We start from the raw sequence: 20,287 nt of genomic DNA, 5'->3' as shown, positions 1-20,287 counted from the left end.
TAGGCTCTGGAATAAAGGATATAAACCTTAAAATACTTAAGGAATGGTTCCCATAGATTTATAAACATTCCACTTCTGCCGGTCTCTGAGAGTCTGATCTTTTTCTAGTTTGAGAAAATAGAGGATGTCTCTAATCCAACACGTGTGTCAAGGTGGTACAGATGGTTTCCACTTCAAAACAATCGTCTCACCGAAAGGGTGGAAAAAACAAGAACATCTTTCTCATGCTGCGTTCGCACCGCACGCACTTTGAGCAGCAAAAAAAGCTTCTGCTGCTTCAATTCTGATGCTTTTTCTCATTAAGGTCAGACGTTCAGTAAAGTGAGTCCAGAAGCGTCTGATGCTTCTGTGTTCGATGCCAGAGAGCAGCTTTGCTATATTAGCTGTGATCAGCGGGTAGAAAGTAGTTAGAATCTATGTTGAAGTGAGAAAGTCCTCCTGAAAACACGGTCTGTGCAGTCAGTTCACTCATAAAAGCCAACATATTCTGCTGGCAGGTTTCTACATTTTAAGTTAATTTAGGCGTTAATAAACTGTTTCAGAGGAGTGATCATAGCGCTCTGCATCAGCAGTGCTGCGTCTGACTCCCTGCCAGCTCCCAGATCAGCTTCTCTCATTGGTTGACGCGGCGCGTCCAGCAGATAAATCAGAAGCTCAAGAGTCGCTGCTCCTGCTGCTCTAAACCAGCGACTTCAGCGCCTGGTGTGAACGCAGCATTTAAGCTGGTTTCTTTCGTGTGGATTTCTGTGATCATAAGGCAACTATTAGATTTTAGGGTGCTGTTTGTTCTGAATGAATCAGAATCTTACTGTCTTAACTTTGTGCCTCCTTGGTGAGCAGATAGTCATCCATTCGCTGCAGTGCACTCACTACGTCATCCTGTGGCAGCTGGCTAAGTTGTCCGAGGGCAGTTCAAGAAAGGTAAGGGCTTCAGCTTTCGATTCGCCGTGCTTCAATCGGGTTGCTTTGAAGCTCCATGTTAAAGAGGTGTGTCTGTTCTGCCTGCAGGATGACATGGTCAATCTTCGGAAGCAGATGAGGGCGTTTTGTATGATGTGCCAGCGCTACCTCACAAACGTCAACACGGCCGTCAAGGAACAGGTGACGCAGCTCATCGAATGCGATTGGTTAAAGAGGCGATGTCTGCAGGAACGCTGCTGGATTGAACTCTGCTTTTCCCTCCGATTCGCAGGCGTTCACCATCCTGTGCGACCTTCTGCTCATCTTCAGTCATCAGATGGTCTCAGGAGGCAGAGAACATCTGGAGCCTCTGGTCTATTCTCCAGAGGATTCCTTACAGTCCGAGCTGCTTTCCTTCATCCTCAACCACGTCTTCATAGACCAGGACGACGACACTAACAGCACTGGTACCAATAGAAACAAACCTGCATTTTTAGGTCGTATTTTTGCTTCCTGGGAGAGTTTGGAGATCGGTTTCTGTTTTGTTGTATTTCCAGACGGCCAGCAGGATGATGAGGCAGTGAAGATCGAAGCTCTGCACAAGAGGAGGAACCTCCTGGCTGCCTACTGTAAGCTCATCATCTACTGCGTGGTGGAAATGAGGACTGGAGCGGACATTTTCAAGCAGTACATGAGGGTCGGTTTTAGTTCTTTTAAATTAAACATCCATCCTGTGGGGGATTTCCAGACCAAAACCAAACTCAATTTTAATTTTTATTTTTCTCACAGTATTACAATGATTATGGTGACATCATCAAGGAGACCATGAGTAAGACGAGACAAATCGACAAGATCCAGTGTGCCAAGACGCTGATCCTCAGTCTGCAGCAGGTCGGTGAACCTTCGGCCTGACCCCGTCCCGCCAGCTTTCTGTCTCTGACCTCATATCGATGTTTGTGATTCTTTTGGTTCCAGCTGTTCAATGAAATGCTGTCAGAACTGGGTCACGGGTTCGACCGCTCCTCCTCCTCCTTCTGTGGGATCAAAGAGCTGGCCCGTCGCTTCTCTCTGACCTTCGGTTTGGATCAAGTGAAAACCAGGGACGCCATCGCCATGCTCCACAAGTAAGGCTGAATCCTGTCCTTAGACGACCTCGGGGAAATCCTCCATATCGGCTTTCCTCCTGCTTTTCCTTTACTCCCTGCTTGAACTATAGAAGTTATTTTATGTAACTTTAGATGCTGTTTACGAAGTGATTGGTAATCATTTTAATGTGTGTCTTGATTTTATGATCAGGTGGTTTTTAGACGGAGGGAAAGGAGTCATTTGCAGACTGTAAGCAGCTTGGTCATCATTTAAACAACGTTAACGCTCGATATCAGCTTCTGCTCAGAGCGCTGTCCCTCCCTCTCACACTGAGACACCTTCAAATGATGGATGCAGTTAAAAGAACTTTAAAACTAGAATATAAACTCTTGTTCTTGTAACACAGCCTCACCATTAGGAATGTAAACAAATACTACTTAGATTGCTGGTTTATTAGACTTGAAGTTGTTGAATTGACGTCAGCTTAGCATTTCTTTCAGTAATGTTTCTACCATCCACTAGAGGGCGACGCTGTTCATTATTAAGTGGAGGATTAGCAGTATTTGGGAAGTAATGCATAAATCAATCCACTGTTCAGGCCAGTATTATCAGAATGCAGACTTAACTTTATCTGGTTAGCGCTGGGCAATTAATTGCATTTGCAATATAATCGCAATTTAAGAAAATTAACTTTTGAAATTGCAGAGGAACTCAGTTTTATTCACAATTCATTTAACAAGATTAAGACACTGAATTTTTCCCTTGGGTGGCAGTAATAAAAATTAAAGTGCTGTCGCACAGAAGGGAACAGAGAGTTGCATCTATAGCACCTAGATCTATGCATTATAGTAGAAGTTGGAGCTTTTTCATCCAGATGTTACAGCAAAGTCCTGCAGCACTGCATTCTGGAAGAGCAGGCTTTCACGATCATGAAAAAACTGAAACCCCGGAGTAAAACATTGACTTACTTCTGCTTAGTGCAAAGGAAAATCGCAAAAAGATCTCAATATTGTTTGAAAATAATTCAGATTTTTGGTAAAATCGTTCATCCCTGATGTGGTTCTGTTAGTGAATATAAACCTTAAAATTCCTGAAATTCTATCACCTAAAAATCACCCATTTATCCTCCAGTTCAATCTGTTTTTTTTAATCATTTAGTTAGTATTTGATCCAGCTGACACAATAAATAGTTAAAATATAACGATATTTATGATTCCCCCCCAAATTAAGCGTGATGTAAAAAGTGGTCTGGATTTCACGCCGAGGACAACGAACAAAAAGCATTAATTTGTGAGACCAAAAACCATCGCTGCAAAAGGAAGCAGTACAAATTTATTCCACCACCTAAAGTCGTCGGCTACAAAAGGAAGATTGTTTTAAACTCTGCAGGTCAGCAGCTCCCTGCTCACCAATTAAAACGTTCAATAAATCGTCCGTGCAGCCGATGGCGTTTGAAAAAACGATTGCATAAGAGAGAAACAGGAAGAGATGGAGGGAAATGACACTTTTTATTACGTTATTTAAATGTTTATTAGTTGCTCTAATAATCTCGCTGTGATGTTATGAGGTTTTACCAGCGTTCTTAACTTGAAAATATTCTCAAATTTATAACTTTTCTTGCTTCTTTAAAATTCCCAGCTGGTAAAGATGCTAATAGTTTTGGAGACTCTCTGATTTTAGAGCAGTATTAAACTTTTGTTTTTTTAAGTTTAGGTTAATTCATTTTTTTCATCCTGCATTTATTTTTTTTATTATGCACTTAAGAGCCCTTTCTTTTTTCTTTTTTTTTTTTTTGCATTTTATTTAGTGTTGCGTGTTTTTGCTTTGTTTCCTGTTTGGTTTCTGGGATCTTGTTAAAGGTCTAATTCTGACACCCAGAGACATCATGTGGCAGAATTATTAGTGAAAACCTTTGAGCTGGTTAACATTAAATTACATTTGAAACCAAAAGTTTTAATGAAGATATCGGTACAATTTTATGCACTTTTTTAAATGTAATTTAATCATATTGTGATATATATTGTGTATGGTGATATAGCCCAAATACACTCGCCGGCCACTTTATTAGGTACACCTGTCCAACTGCTCGTTAACACTTAATTTCTAAGCAGCCAATCACATGGCAGCAACTCAGTGCATTTAGGCATGTAGACATGGTCAAGACAATCTCCTGCAGTTCAAAGCGAGCATCAGTATGGGGAAGAAAGGTGATTTGAGTGACTTTGAACGTGGCATGATTGTTGGTGCCAGAAGGGCTGGTCTGAGTATTTCAGAAACTGCTGATCTACTGGGATTTTCATGCACAACCATCTCTAGGGTTTACAGAGAATGGTCCGAAAAAGAAAAAACATCCAGTGAGCGGCAGTTCTGTGAGCGGAAATGCCTTGTTGATGCCAGAGGTCAGAGGAGAATGGCCAGACTGGTTGGAGCTGATAGAAGGGCAACAGTGACTCAAATAACCACCCGTTACAACCAAGGTGGGCAGAAGAGCATCTCTGAACGCACAGTACGTGGAACTTTGAGGCAGATGGGCTACAGCAGCAGAAGACCACACCGGGTGCCACTCCTTTCAGCTAAGAACAGGAAACTGAGGCTACAATTTGCACAAGCTCATGGAAATTGGACAATAGAAGATTGGAAAAACGTTGCCTGGTCTGATGAGTCTCGATTTCTGCTGCGACATTCGGATGGTAGGGTCAGAATTTGGCGTCTACAACATGAAAGCATGGATCCATCCTGCCTTGTATCAACGGTTCAGGCTGGTGGTGGTGGTGTCATGGTGTGGGGAATATTTTCTTGGCACTCTTTGGGCCCCTTGGTACCAATTGAGCATCGTTGCAACGCCACAGCCTACCTGAGTATTGTTGCTGACCATGTCCATCCCTTTATGACCACAATGTACCCAACTTCTGATGGCTACTTTCAGCAGGATAATGCGCCATGTCATAAAGCTGGAATCATCTCAGACTGGTTTCTTGAACATGACAATGAGTTCACTGTACTCAAATGGCCTCCACAGTCACCAGATCTCAATCCAATAGAGCATCTTTGGGATGTGGTGGAACGGGAGATTCGCATCATGGATGTGCAGCCGACAAATCTGCAGCAACTGTGTGATGCCATCATGTCAATATGGACCAAACTCCCTGAGGAATGCTTCCAGCACCTTGTTGAATCTATGCCACCAAGAATTGAGGCAGTTCTGAAGGCAAAGGGGGTCCAACCCGTTACTAGCATGGGGTACCTAATAAAGTGGCCGGTGAGTGTATATCGTGATATTAGGTTTTCTTCATATCGTGCAGCCCTAATAGGAGCGGCTCTTTCTTTGTGATCTTAAGCCACGGCTGCTAAATACGCTGATGCATCTGTTGTTCTGTCTCTTGGTTCCTATGTAGGGTGGAAAAGTTGGGAACCTTTTTAATTCTGGTTAAGGTCTTATTGTGGTACCGATGGGGTTTTTTACGTCCTTTTCTCCATCGGTGTGTTTCAATCATCCATTTATCTGTTTATTGCCAACTATCCACCTGCTTATTTAAAAGCTTGGCCTCTATATTGGCCAATTGTGTTTAATCTGCTGATATCCTCCAGAGACAGGATGTTTCCTAACGCTGCATCAACCCATCAGAGGATGACTTCCAACACATTTTTCCTTCTGCTACTCATTAATGTTTCTCTTAGAAACACCGGCTGGCATTTCAATGCGCTCCAGTACATTATCTAATAAATGTTACGAGTTAATAGGACAGCTGAGTCTTATAAAGTGGAAACACTGTGATCCTAAGGAGTGATAAAGGCCCAGATCGCTTCAATAAATGGAAAATTACAGCGAACTACATTTTAGAAGCAAAGTGTATAAAAAGGAGATGGTTCACAAGAAGTAAACCGGCTTCAGTAGATTTGCTTTGTTTGAGATGCTTAGAAATGTCTGGAATCCATGGTGGATGTAAATCGCTTCTAGGAAGAATGTGGAATAAACCATTTAATCTACATTTAAAACAAATAAAGATAAAAAGTGGTGACTTAATCATAAAAAGTTTGTATGTAAACTTGAGCTTAAACAGTCGGATTTCTTTACACTAATTTAGTAATTGATTAATCGTTACCAGGAGTATAGAGACTGTAAAACATTACAGAGCGACTCACTTAGAGCAGGAATTATACAGAGATTGTAAAACAATATATGAATATTTTATATTTAAGATTAACTCCTCAGCCAGAAAAGTTTTATTTCCACCTGGTTTAATTCTGTAAAATATCTTCTTCAAGGAACCTTTTCCTGTCCGATTATTAATCAATTCTATTCAGTTTATTTCTATAGCACCAATTCACATCAAGTCATCTCAGGTCACTTTATAGAGACAATTCATCCAGATCATCCAGTCAGATTGATTCAAAGTTTTCTATCTAAGGAAAACCAGCTGATTGCATCGACTCATTGACTCTTCAGCAATCCCTCACACTAAGCATGCTTGTAGCGACAGTGGAGAGGAAAAACTCCCTTTGAACAGGAAGAAACCTCCAGCAGAACCAGGCTCAGTGTGAGCGGCCATCTGCTGAGGCCCACTGGGGTTCAAGGAGACAGAAGCAGACATAGAAAAAGAAGCATAGATACATTTCATCGGAAACAAAATGAACAGAAAAACCCTTTATAGCGCAAGTTAGCATTTCTGATCCCTCGCATACCCCCCCGTCCCTCAGTGACGTCTAGAAGCACAAGATCTATATCCAGCGATTCAGCAAAGATGCTGCTACATGGCTGCACATCTTATTTTGGCATTTGACCAATTAGATGAGCCATTGAATGATAGATTACCTACTTTATAGTAAGTTAGGAAAAAAAGTTAACAAGTTAAGAAAAAAGGTAAAAAGCTAATTAAAAAGTTAACAATTAAATTTAGGTTTATAAACTAAAAACTTTCAGTGCCAGTATTAGCATTAATGCCTCTAAGGTTATGTTGGACCAAAAAAAAAAATGGTTTTTATCAATTTTTTCTAGAAGCACTTTTGTTATTTTTCGTAATAAATTTGGGCAAGTTGGCGTTTCTGTTTATTACATTGACTTTCAATTTTGCCATCGAAATATCCATATTTTTTGAATGTTCCAAAGGTAAAGGTCTCTGGATTCCAATAAGACTATTTTCTAGAAATGTAGAATTTCAAAGTATTTGACTGAGCACCCTATAAAGTTTTTACTTATCTAAATGTAGATGTAGATGCAGCTTTTTTGTTCTTTAATCAAGTCTTTATTTATTTCCTGTTTGTCCTTCAGGGATGGGATCGAGTTTGCATTTAAGGAGCCGAGTCCTCAGGGGGAGGGAGGACCTCCCCTTAACTTGGCGTTCTTGGACATCCTCAGCGAGTTCTCCTCCAAGCTGATGAGACAGGACAAAAGGACCGTGTAAGTGTTTGATGGCGTTCATCGCGCCGAACGTTTAGTAACACGCCCCAGAAATGCATTACAACAGCTGGCTTTATTTTATGGGCCTCACCACGGTCGGCCTCCTCCATCCCCTCTCGCATCTAGACATTGAGGGTTGAGGGTTGTCGAAGGGGGGGGTGTGCTGGCACCGTCTATCTCCTGGAGGGGGGGTGGAGTGTGCCGGACGCTTGCGGTTTTGCGCCGGGCGGCTTTTCTGCTCTCGGGCTGATTCTGTGCGCGATGTGTTTCGTTGCGCGCTGTTGGCATCGGTCTTGGTGGGGTGGGGCTGCGCTTTTGGCCGGGGGGGGGCGTTTTGGGGGGGTCCCGCGGCGCTCGCGGCCGGTTCGCGGCGGATGCGCATGGGCCCCGGCCGGGGGCGGGGCCGCCTGAGTGTTTTCCTGGGTGGTGCGGTCGCGGTGGGTTTTGCGGCCGGTCGCCGGGGCTTGGTGCTGGGGGGCGGGGCGTGTTTCGGTGCTCTGTGGGGCTGGGGCGTTTCGGTCGGCGCCGTGGGGGGGCTGGTGTTCGGTGCCCGGCCCTACTTCGGGGTGGCCGGCTGCCGGCGGGGCCCGCGGACTCGTCCCCGCGGCTCCCCGGGGCGCCGGCATGGCGGTGGCTGGGGGGCTTCTTCGTGGCTGTCTCTCCTCCTGCCTTGGTGGGGTCTGATTTCCGGGGCTGGCCCCGCCTTGGTGCCTTCGCTTCTGGGGTCCCCTTGGGCGCCTGGGGCTTTGGGTCTCCCGGCGCTGGACTCAGTGCTCTGGGGGGTGTGCCTCTCCGGCTCTCCACAACCACTATTGAGCATTTTTTCTATGGTTAAAACTTTACATGCACAAGTTCACCCTCACAAACAACTACAGGTGCTAGGCTCCAGGTACTCAGAGATTCACTTCCAAACAGAAACCCCACATTCATATCTTCAGGTAACACAGAGTACATGTCAGACTTAATAATATTACGTTAGCGATAGTTTCAAGGTGTTTGCTTTATTGTATATCTCGTACCATGTTTTTTGGTTGTGCTGTTCTTTTTTTTTTTTTTTTTTTTTTTTTTTTTTTCCATCTCATTACAGGTGTTGAAGCAGACTGAAAATGTTTTGTCATTGTCTCCCTCCTATCTCCTCTTTCTTTCATCTTTTGTCCTGTTTTTTTCTTTTTCCTTCTTCTTCTTCTGTTTTTCTGCTCTACTTACATTGCAGTGTCCATATGAACTGTAAAACTCCCTGCATAATTATAATAAAGCAATTTATATACATGAAACAAGTGGAGCAGTATGGCAATTGCGATACCGCTACACTTGTGAAAGTAAAATCTGTTGGGCTCCTTTTGGCATCAAGACAATTATTCTTATTGCCACATTGCCAGACAGGATACTGTAAAAAAAAAAAAAAAAAAAAGTGGGTCTGATGCACGGTGGGCGGAGCTACTCTATCCTTTCTTTACATGGAACAATGGCGGCTATATTAGCTGTAATCAGTGGGTAGAAAGTAGTTAGAATCTATGTTGAAGTGAGAAAGTCCTCCTGAAAACATGGTCTGTGCAGTCAGTTCATCCAGATTACCATCCTGCCTTCAAAGATTATTTCTCTGTGGGAGCTGCTCAGACCCCCACATACCGGCGCTGCGCTGTCACTGGAAATCCCCAGCAGCAGCTGCCTCAGGCCCGCTATGATCAGAGGAGTGATCATAGCGCTCTGCATCAGCAGTGCTGTGTCTGACTCCCTGCCAGCTCCCAGATCAGCTTCTCTGATTGGTTGATGTGGCGTCCAGCAGATAAAGTTCAATGTTTCCAGATTCAGCAGCTGCTGATTCTGAAGCGCGTCAGAAGCTCAAGAGTTGCTGCTCCTGCTGCGCCTTGATGCGCGCCAACCATTGACTGCATGTAAACCTGCTGCCTCTGCTGCTTCCTGTCTGAACGAAGCTTAAGGGTTTTCTGTTCGGTGCCATCAACATGTCTTCCCTGTTCTCACCAGCCACATGTACCTGGAGCGCTTCATGACGTTCCAGATGGCTCTGCAGCGTGAGGACTGCTGGCTGCCGCTCATTTCCTACAGGAACTCGCTGCAGGCGGGCGGCGATGACGACACCATGTCTGTGATGAGTGGCTACTCCAGCCGAGGCTCCTCGGTCCGCTCCAAGAAAGCGAAGCCGCCTGCGGTTACAGCCGGAACGTCGGCAGTGAAGAGGAAACTTCCGGAAGGTTTGTGTTCAGTAAAATGTTGATTTGGTTTGAAGACGCAGAGATTTTTTTTTTCTCCCCTGCTAACAAACGTATCCCTCCGCCTCGGTGGTTCCAGAGGAGAGCAGCAGCGGCGAGGTCTGGCAGCAGAGCATTCAGACCCCCGTCATGATGCCGTCCCCTCATCTCACCTCCACTGCCATGCGGGACCCTAAGAGGGGTCGTGATGACAGCTTCATGGGGGTCTACGCTCTTCCTCATGAGCAGCAGCCGCCGCCCCACCCTCACGCGCACCAACAGCATCATCCGCAGACGCCTCAGCACCACCAGACACCCATGGACTACAAGTATGGAGGAGAGCTCATCTTTTCAGTTGCTTGATTCTTTTTCCATCATTTAGGCCTTTTCTAGAGAACACTTTGCAGAGTTTCCCTCATATCCCACCTAATCCTTTGTGCTTTCTTAATCCATGACGCTCTCTCCTAATTTGTTCCATTGTGTCTCTTTTTCTCTGTCAGCTTTAATCCTTCCTCTCTGTGTCTTTTCCATCCTTGTGTGTTTTCCTCTACTTCTTCCCTACTGCACATCTAGGCTAATATGAGATTCTGACGGTATAAAAACACCTCTAGAAAAACATCACAGTATCATCATACAGCTCTGAAATTATTTTAGTATTTGTTAGCCTGCAATGCCCCATACCTGTCTATGTCTCTGAAAGAGGGTGGTTAGAGGGAATAGTTGGCCTGGCTGAATTGGCGAGGTGTTTCGGTCCCCTCTGTGGGGGTGGGGGTTTCGATGATAGCGGGAAGGAATCAACTCTATCGCTGTATGGTCAGGCCAGCAATTCCCTCTAATGACCCTCTTTCAGAGACATAGACGGGTATCGATGAAGAACTCAACATTCAAAGGGGTGGATCCGTTCTTCCGGTTTAATTTTCATTTCCACTCTATAAAGCCTGGAACTAAACACTATTTCTGACATTTTGAATTGAAAAAGTTTCCTGGATGGAAGAGAAACGTCTTCAAACTTGGAAACAAAGTCCAGTGGATTGTTTTTAACTTTTTTTGGAATGACCCTGACCTGGATGACTGAATCTTCACCAGCGTCATGACGATGAGCAGAATTGTCCAGGATGGATTTTATCCTGACCAGCATTCTGCTGTCAGAGAGTCCAGCTCCTCTCCGACATCCTGACTGGTCAGTCGGTGTCCTTCACCTTCAGTCTGACAGACTGGCCACAAAGACTCATAAAACATCTGCCGCATTGTCCAGCGGATGTTAAAGGACCTCAGCCACCTAGAGACAGCTCTGTCCCGTCCTGTAGAGGACAGTAGTGTTTTTAGTCAGGTCCAGTTTATTGTCCAACTGCACCCCTAAGTATTTATAATCCTCTACAGCAGAGGTCTTCAACAGGGGGATGCAGACATTCAGAGACACACAGGAGCTCTTTCAAGCTGGGCACCGTTTCATTCACAACACCTGTCCCATCAACCAGGAATCAGAAATACTTTAATAATCCCAGGGAGGGATTACTTTAGTTACATTACTCCATCTGTAATAGAGTGACTATAGGAGCAGTTTGATAAAACACTTATTTCAGGCAATATATAAATTAGGGGGTCCCCGCTCCATCTAGCCATCAGTTTGGGGTCCTTGGCCTGGAAAACATTGAAGACTCCAGGTCTAGAGGGTTCATGTTGACCCAACAGTCAACAGATAGTAATCTGTTGACTGTTGGGTCAACATGGGTCTATAGCTACGTTTACATGGACACAACTAATCGGATTGAAGGCCTGATCAGATCAAAAATGTTTCATGTAAACATGTCAGACTGAAGATTCTAATCCGATTCGGTCCGATCGGATCTAAATTTAATTCCGAAAGAGAGAGGTGGTTTTTGCCGATCGCCATTCTGATTGGCGTCCATGTAAACACCCATTCGGATCTTAAGAGTAAAATAATCTTCACTGCGCATGTGTGCGACGTCAGCGTGACGTTTTTCCGCCTTGTCAACAACAGGAAACCACCGGTCGCTCTCGCTCTCGCTGTGAACAACATGGCGGGAGGAGTCTAGGAACGCCGACTAATACACTCAAGTTCATTTAAAGCTGCAGGAAGCAGGGATTTATCCTCCTCCTCTTCCTCTTTTCTCTCTCCACAGCCCACTCGCTCTCCCACGCCGGTTCAATCTCTCATTCTCTACATTTTCTCTCGGACATTTCGCTGCCAAGCGCTTTTTTCCTCCTCTCTCCGTTTTTCTTTCCGCTCGCTCCGAGCGCATCGTTTGTCAGGCATCCCAAAAACCAGACGCAGACAGAACTGCCAAGTTTGGCAGGAAGTTCTGCGCATGCTTAAAAGATTTAATCTGATCCAACGCTTGGTACATGTATACACACGTCATGATCGGATCATTTCATTTAGTGTCCATGTAAACGGAGATTTTGAATTTCCGATCAACCAAGGTTTGGATCGGATCGGGGAAATTTTGCGCATGTAAACGTAGCTAGTGAGGTCTCACTCCTCCTCAGATCCACCAGCAGCTTCTTGGTTTTTGCCTCATTGGTTCTGCTCACACCAGGTAACAAAGTTGTCTTCCACACCCCTGTGCACCATCTCCTCACCATTGTAGGTTTAGTAAGTCTTTAGAGGGATTCGTGAAGGCTTTAAGGCGTGGATCAGAAACTCTGTTGTTTATTGTCAATAATCATCTAAATCAGGGTTTCAGCAGATCTTTAAAAGTCATTTAATTACAATTTTTTACATAAAGGCCTGAATTGGCACTAAAATTAATATTGTGACATTTAAACTGTTTTATTTCAAGAAAAAAACTAAAGTTTATAAAAAACAGTTTTGTCTGATATATCTCGATATATATGCGCAGAACTTCTTCTGGTTGATCGTAAAGCTTGAGGTGGAAAAAAATCTAGAGAACGGGAAAATCCTAATTTCAACAAAAAGGCTGGAAAATGAGGAATTCAGGACTTTGCTGCAGCCTGTCGACGGTAAAGATGAAGGATTTTGCCGTGTTTTTATATATATATAATGCGTGTGAGTCATGGGTACTTGTTGATGGCATTAAAATGATTTCTAATAGCATTAAAGAGCATTAAAATAGTCACTCATTCCTGTATAAACTGTCAATGGTCCGAATCGCGCTCAGCTTCCAATACGGCTGCAAACCAGGCGTGCAGAAAGCATCAGCTCAGTTTCTACGCTTCAGGCTTAGAAAAAGGAAAAATGTCCCAGTTCTGAATAGAATGCATTGCACTGAGGTTTTATTCATGAATTTCTGTCCCTTATTTTATTTATATTTTTGGATTTCTTATGAATAAGAATCTGGTGGAAATCTTTTGACTTCCCTTTTGCTCTACAGCAAACATCAGAGACAAACGGCAGACAAATCATCCCGGTTTGCTCGGTTTGAAGCTGTCACTCACTCTGTCGATCTAAGAGGACGACGCTGAGCTGACGGCGGATAACAGCCTGCAGGGGGGGGCGGGGCTTATTGAGAGGGATGCAGCCTGGAGCTGAAGGGGCTCTCATATCCGCTGCTGATTCTAGTTCTAACAGTAGACCCCTTCGCTTCTGTAACAAAAAAGCCTCAAACGTCACGTTTTATCTGAAAAGAGGCTTTTAAAAGGATTAGGAAAAACAACCGTAAGTTTTTATTATTAATACATCCAGGCTGCTGTCCAGGGCCGCGATCCAGACCAGCAGTTCTCTTCCTCTCTGGTTCTAACGGGCTTGAGCCAGGATGCATTAATGAAGCTTCACAGTAATTTTCCATTTGCTTGCTTTTAATTTTGAGGGCAAAACTGTTGTAAAATGTTTGAACTCCGCAGCTTGCCAAGTGTTAGCTCTGCTGGGAGAGTGGCTAACTGCTTGATTTATTCACCTCCACTCTGCACAGGCGCTGGGCCAAAGGGAAATGAAGCTGTCTGATGTTTTTAGTCTCCAGTTTAAAACTTTGCTCACATGGAGATGTTGTTTCTAGTTCCCAGGTGACGTGGATGTTGGCTCAGAGGCAGCAGGAAGAGGCGCGCCAGCAGCAGGAAAGAGCCATGAACTACGTGAAGCTCAGGACCAATCTGCAGCACGCTATGTAAGACAGAAACACGGCCGCCCGCCGAGACGCCGCTTCAGCCCGCTAACCTCCGTGCTTTTGCTTCCCGCAGTCGTCGGGGCACCGGGCTCATGGAGGAAGACGAGGAGCCGATCGTGGAGGATGTGATGATGTCGTCGGAGGGTCGGATGGACGACCTCAATGAAGGCATGGACTTTGACACCATGGACATTGATCTGGTAAGATTCATGGAAAGAAACGCCGCGTGGCGTCAGGACCGGTTTTATTTGTTTATACTTTATCACAGGAATCTTCACATGGTGAGACTTTGCTGCTTGATTATCGATTATTTTTTTGCTTCATATCCTTCGACTTCTCCAACACAGACAGTGAGGCGTTCCCTCTGCTGCTATAATCTTAAATAACCGCTGCTGGCTGTAAAATATCTGGAGTTCAGTCTTTCCATCTTGTTGCATCATAGTTTTGCAGCAGCTGATAACAGCAGGTTGCTTCTGATCGGTGCGTCTCTCACCACTTTACCTCCGTTTCTCTCCCTCATCTGGACCCCTGCTGGGATGCAGAAATGGACCGTTTAGTTTTGATGATCCAGTTTTTCTTTGGGGGCTTTATTACGTAACTGGAAGAAAGCATTATTTATTTAGGAACATTCCTGCATCAAGCTGTTCTCTTTTGCTTAATCGCTGGTTTTCCTAAACAAATATTTTAGAAGCTCAGTTTGTGTAAATTTAGGAAGCAGAGATTTTGGAGAATGTTTATTTTTATTTCTCCATTTTCATTTTTTCTCACTCTGTTAATTTTAACCCTAAATTTAATACCAACAAAATCTTAAAGACCAACAAACTTTAGTTGTTTTTAGCATCCTGAACATTTTCTTCTCTTTACTGCCACCTGCTGGTCAGGCAGGTCAGTGATCTGCAGCTCCTTTTTAAAAAGTAAAACAATGGCTTAAATTCAACCTAAATAACAATATGTGTCATTTTTAAAGCTTCTCTTTCTTTCATAAAAAGAAGTATTTTTTTCTAGGGCTGAAACTAATGATTATTTTGCACATTTTTTTTTTCAATTAGTTGATTAATAATCAGATAACTAAATATTCTTTAACCATGTAATGCCAAATGTATCGTATTTGATCCATACGGTTTCTGAAATGTTTTGCGTCTGACACCTGTTGCATAATTTAATGGTAAAAACTTTCCTCAAAATCCTATTGTACACAATCAGATATACCTGATAATAGCCAGTAGAAGACTACACAAAAAATAATCTTGACTTATCACATAGTAATAAATTATTAATATCAAAAATGAATTTCTGTTTTTTCTTTTTACATATTTTGTTAAAAGTGCAAAAAAGTAATTTTCTGTTTTGTTTTATTCTTGGATCGGGCTTTAAAGGGTCAAAGAAGACTTTTTATTAAATTAAACCAGCTGAAACTAAAACTTTTCCACAAAAAAAAACATTTTATTTTTTTATCTTAAATGCAAAATGTTTACAATCTTGGTATAATTCCTGCTCTAAGTGTGTCGCTCTGCCAGCTAAAGGCAGGTTTTACAGTCTCTATACTCCAGTTAAAGATTAATCGATTGAAATAATCGTCTACTAATTTAAGGATTTATTAATCCTATTAATTATTTGAACTCTTATTTTTTCCCAGTGTATTTTTAAACAGCTGTTATTTTATACAGTGCACACCGGCTCCTCTGCTCGTCAGTAAAAGCTTGTAGATGAGGGATCGTCTGTGTAGCGTGTTTGCAGTAGCAGCAGATGGATCAGGCTGCTGATAGCCGTACCACCGAATGCTCGCCATGAAACCACATCCAGGTCCTGGATAAATATTTATGCTGGATGGAGTTTTTTTTCCCAGATATCGTCTAAATCGATGCTGAATCCGTTTTCCTTTCAGACAGGATGGCTGAAGCAGAAGTTTTCTGGACTTTCCTTTCTAAAAACAGCCTTTTTTGTTGTTTTTTTTTTTTCTCTTTCAGCCGCCGTCTAAGAATCGCCGCGAGAGGTCTGAGCTCAAGCCGGACTACTTTGACCCTGCTTCAATTATGGACGAATCGGTAAGGAGCTCTTTGCTCTGCATTCATTCCCCCCCCTGGATTATTTAACAAACAAATCCCAGTGTTGTTATTAAGTGAGGTGACGCAGCTGGAATCAGTGGGTTGCAGATTAGGAAATCTGATTGGCTGATGTTCAACAAGTGATTTCGTGTTTTTTGGCCCCCGTCCTGGTGCCGAGCGACGCCCTGCGAATCCTTCAGAACGGCTCAGCTGACCGGTTTGTAGCCAAGTGCAACATTATTGGGGCTCCCAGAGCCGTGATTAATGTCAGCGTAAACAACCCTCAGACTGCAGGACCTGTCCTGACATTCCTGTTCCAGCTCGTCAGCGGCAGAAGACGCCCCGAGGACGTTATAGAATTTTCTGTACAGCGTCGCCTCTGTAACGCAGCGTGCAAACGTCTCAGGTCAGCTTTGAAACAATCAGAAAAACTGAGGAAAATCAAAGCAGAAAGCTGGTTTTCTTCACCAGCATATCTTTCTAAAATGCTCCCATTTAACAAAACAAACTAACTTTGTAGAACTGCATGCTTTTTAGAAAGTTTCCCACTGGCTTAACTGTTCCCATCAGCAGTGGCTGCAAGGAGAAACAGAAGATGAATGCAATCAGTTTAGAGGGGAACAAAGAGAAGCAAACAGTAACTGTGACCAAGTTTCTGCAGCCATGGAAGCTTTGCGGCATCTGTCCGCTGAAGTCAGGACTTTTTCTGTCATTTGAGCCTCAAACCAAAAAGTCAGAGAAGAATTTAACCCTGGAAACTCTTGTCAGTGTAGGTTACTGCTCCTCTGACTCCTAAACGAGTCAAAAGGTTTGATATTTGTGCCTTTTCACTTTCTTCATTAAAACCACAAACTTGAGGTTTTATGTTAACAGAGCAGCATAACAAGAAGTCTGCATCACAATCCGATATGTAACCTGCGACTGGAGAGAAACGCTGCAAAAACTGAAAACAAAAACTAAGCAGGCAAAGTAAATGATCTGCCGCAGCGTTTAGTAGCTTCGCTCTTCAGCCCGGCGGCTCCGGCACAGGACCGTACCGACACCTGCTCATGTTTATCTATTTATAGAAATGGGCAAAACACTCACATGGTGTTTCATCCACACGCCTTTCAAACGGTTTTATAGCCGTGTAACAAAGAAGATTTAAAATTCCACCTGACATGTCTGACTCTGCAGGATAAATGCAACATCAGGTATTCATATTTAGCCCCGCCCCCTAATGGCCGCCATCATTGGAAACTATAGGTTCAGACTTTTCCAACAAGGGGTCAGAGGTCATTGTGCGACCGTTTCAGGTGATGTAACCGGTAGGGATGCACGATATAATCGGCCCCCTATCGGTATCGGCCTTAAAACTGAATATCGGACATCGGCCACCCCACCGATATTTAACCCGATATTTGATCAGCTTCTGAGTTTCTAAAGTCTAAAAAAAAAAAAAAAAAAAAACTACTTCTTCTTCTTCCTCAAAAACTTATTTTTTACAGACTTAAAAACTTCTAAAGACGAGGGAAAAAATATTGATCCATTAAAATATCCCAATATCTTCATATGCTGATATATTGCCATTTAAAAACACCATATCAATCTCTTTTACTAATGAAATATTGCTATATGTCATCGTTATGCTACGAAATCCCCCGAAAAATTTACGAAATGATGCCATATTTTTATATGTTGATATATTGACGCGGTATCGATCTATTTTACTAACAAAATCTCACAAGAATTTGCAAAATATCACGAGAGTTTGTAACAAAACGATGAAATTTCACCAGATTTTGAAAGTAAAATAGATCGATACTGCGTTTTTAAAAATCAATTTGATATCAGCATATGAAAATATATTTGAGTATATTATTTTTCAAAGTGTCAGAAATATATAACAAAACTGCTATTTTCAATGACTACTTATTTTTGTCCAGCTTTAACATCGGTATCGATATCGGTTATCGGCTACATGAGTTTTAAAATATCGGATATCGGCCAAAATCCCAATATCGTGCATCCCTGGTAACCGGCATGCGTTACATTAGCTGCTCTGTTATTCTTATTTTCTGTTCAGTTTGGTGAAATTATTGGTAAATTTCAATGAACCAACGACTAAATCTGAGGAGCAAAGGCTTTGCTTCATGCAGAAGGTCTCCAATAATGGAAATCAGTATATTTGTCTGATCAGATTCCCTTTTATGAGCGGAAAAATGCACTTTTGTACGTTTGGCATTGAGCCCTAATCCCATTTCCTCCTAGCACCCTGCTCACTAAAACCTTTGTGGAACAAACATGCTTCAACTCTATAAAGTCTGAGGTTCATCCAGAGTTTCTAATGGGCTTTGCAATGTTTATTTTGGAAAAAAAATTTGGCAAGGCTAAAAAATTCTTTGTTTAATCACCAATAAATCAGACATGGTGACATTTAAAATAGTGATTCCACCTGAAAAATATTCCTCAGTGCCTTTCTGTCATACAAGTTCAAACAAAGTATTTCCACTTTATAGTTTGATAAATAGTTTGATAGTTAAAGTGGAAAGAGAGTAACTGTGTGTTTGTTTCTCCTAGGTCCTCGGAGTGTCCATGTTTTAAGCTAAACTCCAGAGGATTTCCGAGGCTGGGATTGCAGAAGAGGCGCTTTGTATTTAAAGAGAATTATTAGATGCAAAAACAGAAATGTTTTCTGTAAGAAAATAAAAATAAAACAAGAAAAAAAAAAACACACATTCTGGCTTGTACTCCACGTGGACCAATGACAACCCACACTCAGTGTTGCTTGCTCAGAGAGGACTTTGTTTCAGAAAAACTTTACTTTTCTAATGTTGGGTGAGCTCTTCCTGTTCCAAGCTAGCATAAACAGGCCACTTCCAAAACCTATTAGACGCATCGGAAGAAAAATCTATAGCTTTTCTTCTTCTTCCTTCTTTTTTAAAAAACATGGGGATGAATTGGTGTGTTTTAACTTAAGAAACCTTTTTTTTTTATGTCTAACCCTTTTTACAATTGTAGTAAGTTACCAGGTGTGAAGTAGTAATTTATAAACAGACTGTAGTAGCTTGCTTGTACTGTGTTAGCCAAGTGGATGGAGGTCTTTCTTTTTGTGCTTTTTTTTTTTCCTCCCCTGTTTTTGTTAATAAGTTTGTTCTCCTCTATTGGCTTTGGGTTTTTTTCTCCCTGTTGGCTCTGAGTGGAGGTCCTGATAACCACTGGTGGTTAAAACGTCGCCTAGAATGGCTCTAGATCCCGTTATGCTGTGAAGTCCGGCTCATGTTACTCCCTAATGAACAATCAGAGGTTTGGAAACGACGCATCTTCTCCAGCATTTAAGGTTTATTCAACAAAACTCCCCTTTCCTCCCCAAATTCCCACAGCATAATGTTAAAAATATCTGCGATTTAAATAAAAGTTATATATGAATCGGTGCTGATTTTTATATATGTGCTTTTCTTTTTTTTTTTTTTTTTTCAATCTTAAGTCAGAAAGTTTGAGAAATGTATAAGTAAAACTTAAAAAAAAAAATGAAAGCATGTGCAGCCATGCATCAAGGAAGATTTTTAAATTTGTATTTTTAAGTTCCTATTCTTATTTTTTTCTCTTCTTTGTCTTGATACCGTCTTTGAATTTCTACCTTTTTTCCTACGTGTAAATTAGTTTGGATATAACTAATGAAAAAGAACTTGTGAAATTCAGCTTTAAGAATTTTTTCTCGGCATTGAAAACTCCTGTCACTAATAAAACAACATAAAAAAGAATAAAAAAAAAAAGCTTTTAGATTTCCAAATGTTTGAAAGCCTGTAAGGTTAGTCACTCAGACAGTACTGAAGTCCCACGTTATTCAGCAGCGCCGTGGCAGCTAGACGAAAAGCTCGGCTTTTGACGTGTCACAAGTTTCCTGAAATGTTTTGTCTACTGAGGTCTTTTATTTTGTAGTCATTCCATGCTTAAGCCTTAACAACATGCTCGTGGAGGTCGCCCTCTCTCACAGTAATCTTCCATGTCCGAGGTGGATAATTGGCTCTTAGAACATGAAATATGAGGTGGTCGGATGTAATGTGATAAAGTAGATAAACAGCCTATATGTGTTTTTTGCCTAATTATTTTATGTAAGTAAACAAAAATTCTTTTAAGGAAAAAAAAAAAAAGTACTGTTTATTGTTTGTTACTTACCACTACATCGGTATAAATCCTTATTAGATCATGTGTATATATATAAAACGTCATTTCTCTCCTTGCTTTTGGACATTTCTGTTTTATTCTCCTGCACTCTTGAGTTATTGTCCATTATCTCCCTCATCTTTTCAGTCACTCTGTTTTCTGATTTGTACTTGTCTGGAGACAGTAACTTTTGAAATAAAAATCAACACATTTCTTCTGTGGTACATTTTTCCTTTTTTTGTTGTTTTTCCCAGTCTGCTGCTGGTTCCACTGGTTGGAACTTTGGCTGCTTTCAGTGGGATTCCTAACAAACTCCCAATTTAGAATATCTGGATTATTTTAAGTCAATAAAAGTCAGAAATATAGTTGTGTTCATAATAAAGGCTCCACACCTTTAACTAAGCTGTTTTTACTAAC

The 20,287-nt window shown here is 42.1% G+C and overlaps 1 protein-coding gene across 1 annotated transcript in view; it reads left to right on the top strand.

The window, feature by feature from the left end:
- The window catches only part of stag2b (stromal antigen 2b), a 40,651-nt gene extending 20,568 nt beyond the window's left edge, over positions 1–20,083 (top strand). Inside the window, exons 22-34 of the mRNA XM_038295999.1 lie at positions 841–921; positions 1,009–1,101; positions 1,193–1,367; positions 1,458–1,597; positions 1,690–1,791; positions 1,876–2,024; positions 7,256–7,384; positions 9,371–9,597; positions 9,695–9,923; positions 13,572–13,679; positions 13,753–13,879; positions 15,647–15,724; positions 18,284–20,083. Coding sequence (XP_038151927.1) covers positions 841–921; positions 1,009–1,101; positions 1,193–1,367; positions 1,458–1,597; positions 1,690–1,791; positions 1,876–2,024; positions 7,256–7,384; positions 9,371–9,597; positions 9,695–9,923; positions 13,572–13,679; positions 13,753–13,879; positions 15,647–15,724; positions 18,284–18,307 — 1,662 coding nt within the window. The 3' untranslated portion in view covers positions 18,308–20,083. The remainder of the gene's footprint in view (positions 1–840; positions 922–1,008; positions 1,102–1,192; positions 1,368–1,457; positions 1,598–1,689; positions 1,792–1,875; positions 2,025–7,255; positions 7,385–9,370; positions 9,598–9,694; positions 9,924–13,571; positions 13,680–13,752; positions 13,880–15,646; positions 15,725–18,283) is intronic.
- Positions 20,084–20,287: the final 204 nt, after the last annotated feature.

Source organism: Cyprinodon tularosa, unplaced genomic scaffold (assembly GCF_016077235.1).
Source record: "Cyprinodon tularosa strain WSP-4 unplaced genomic scaffold, ASM1607723v1 ctg365, whole genome shotgun sequence".
NCBI classification, from domain to species: Eukaryota; Metazoa; Chordata; class Actinopteri; order Cyprinodontiformes; family Cyprinodontidae; genus Cyprinodon; species Cyprinodon tularosa.
Note: the sequence above shows the minus strand (reverse complement) of the source record. Positions and strands in the feature narration are given on the sequence as shown.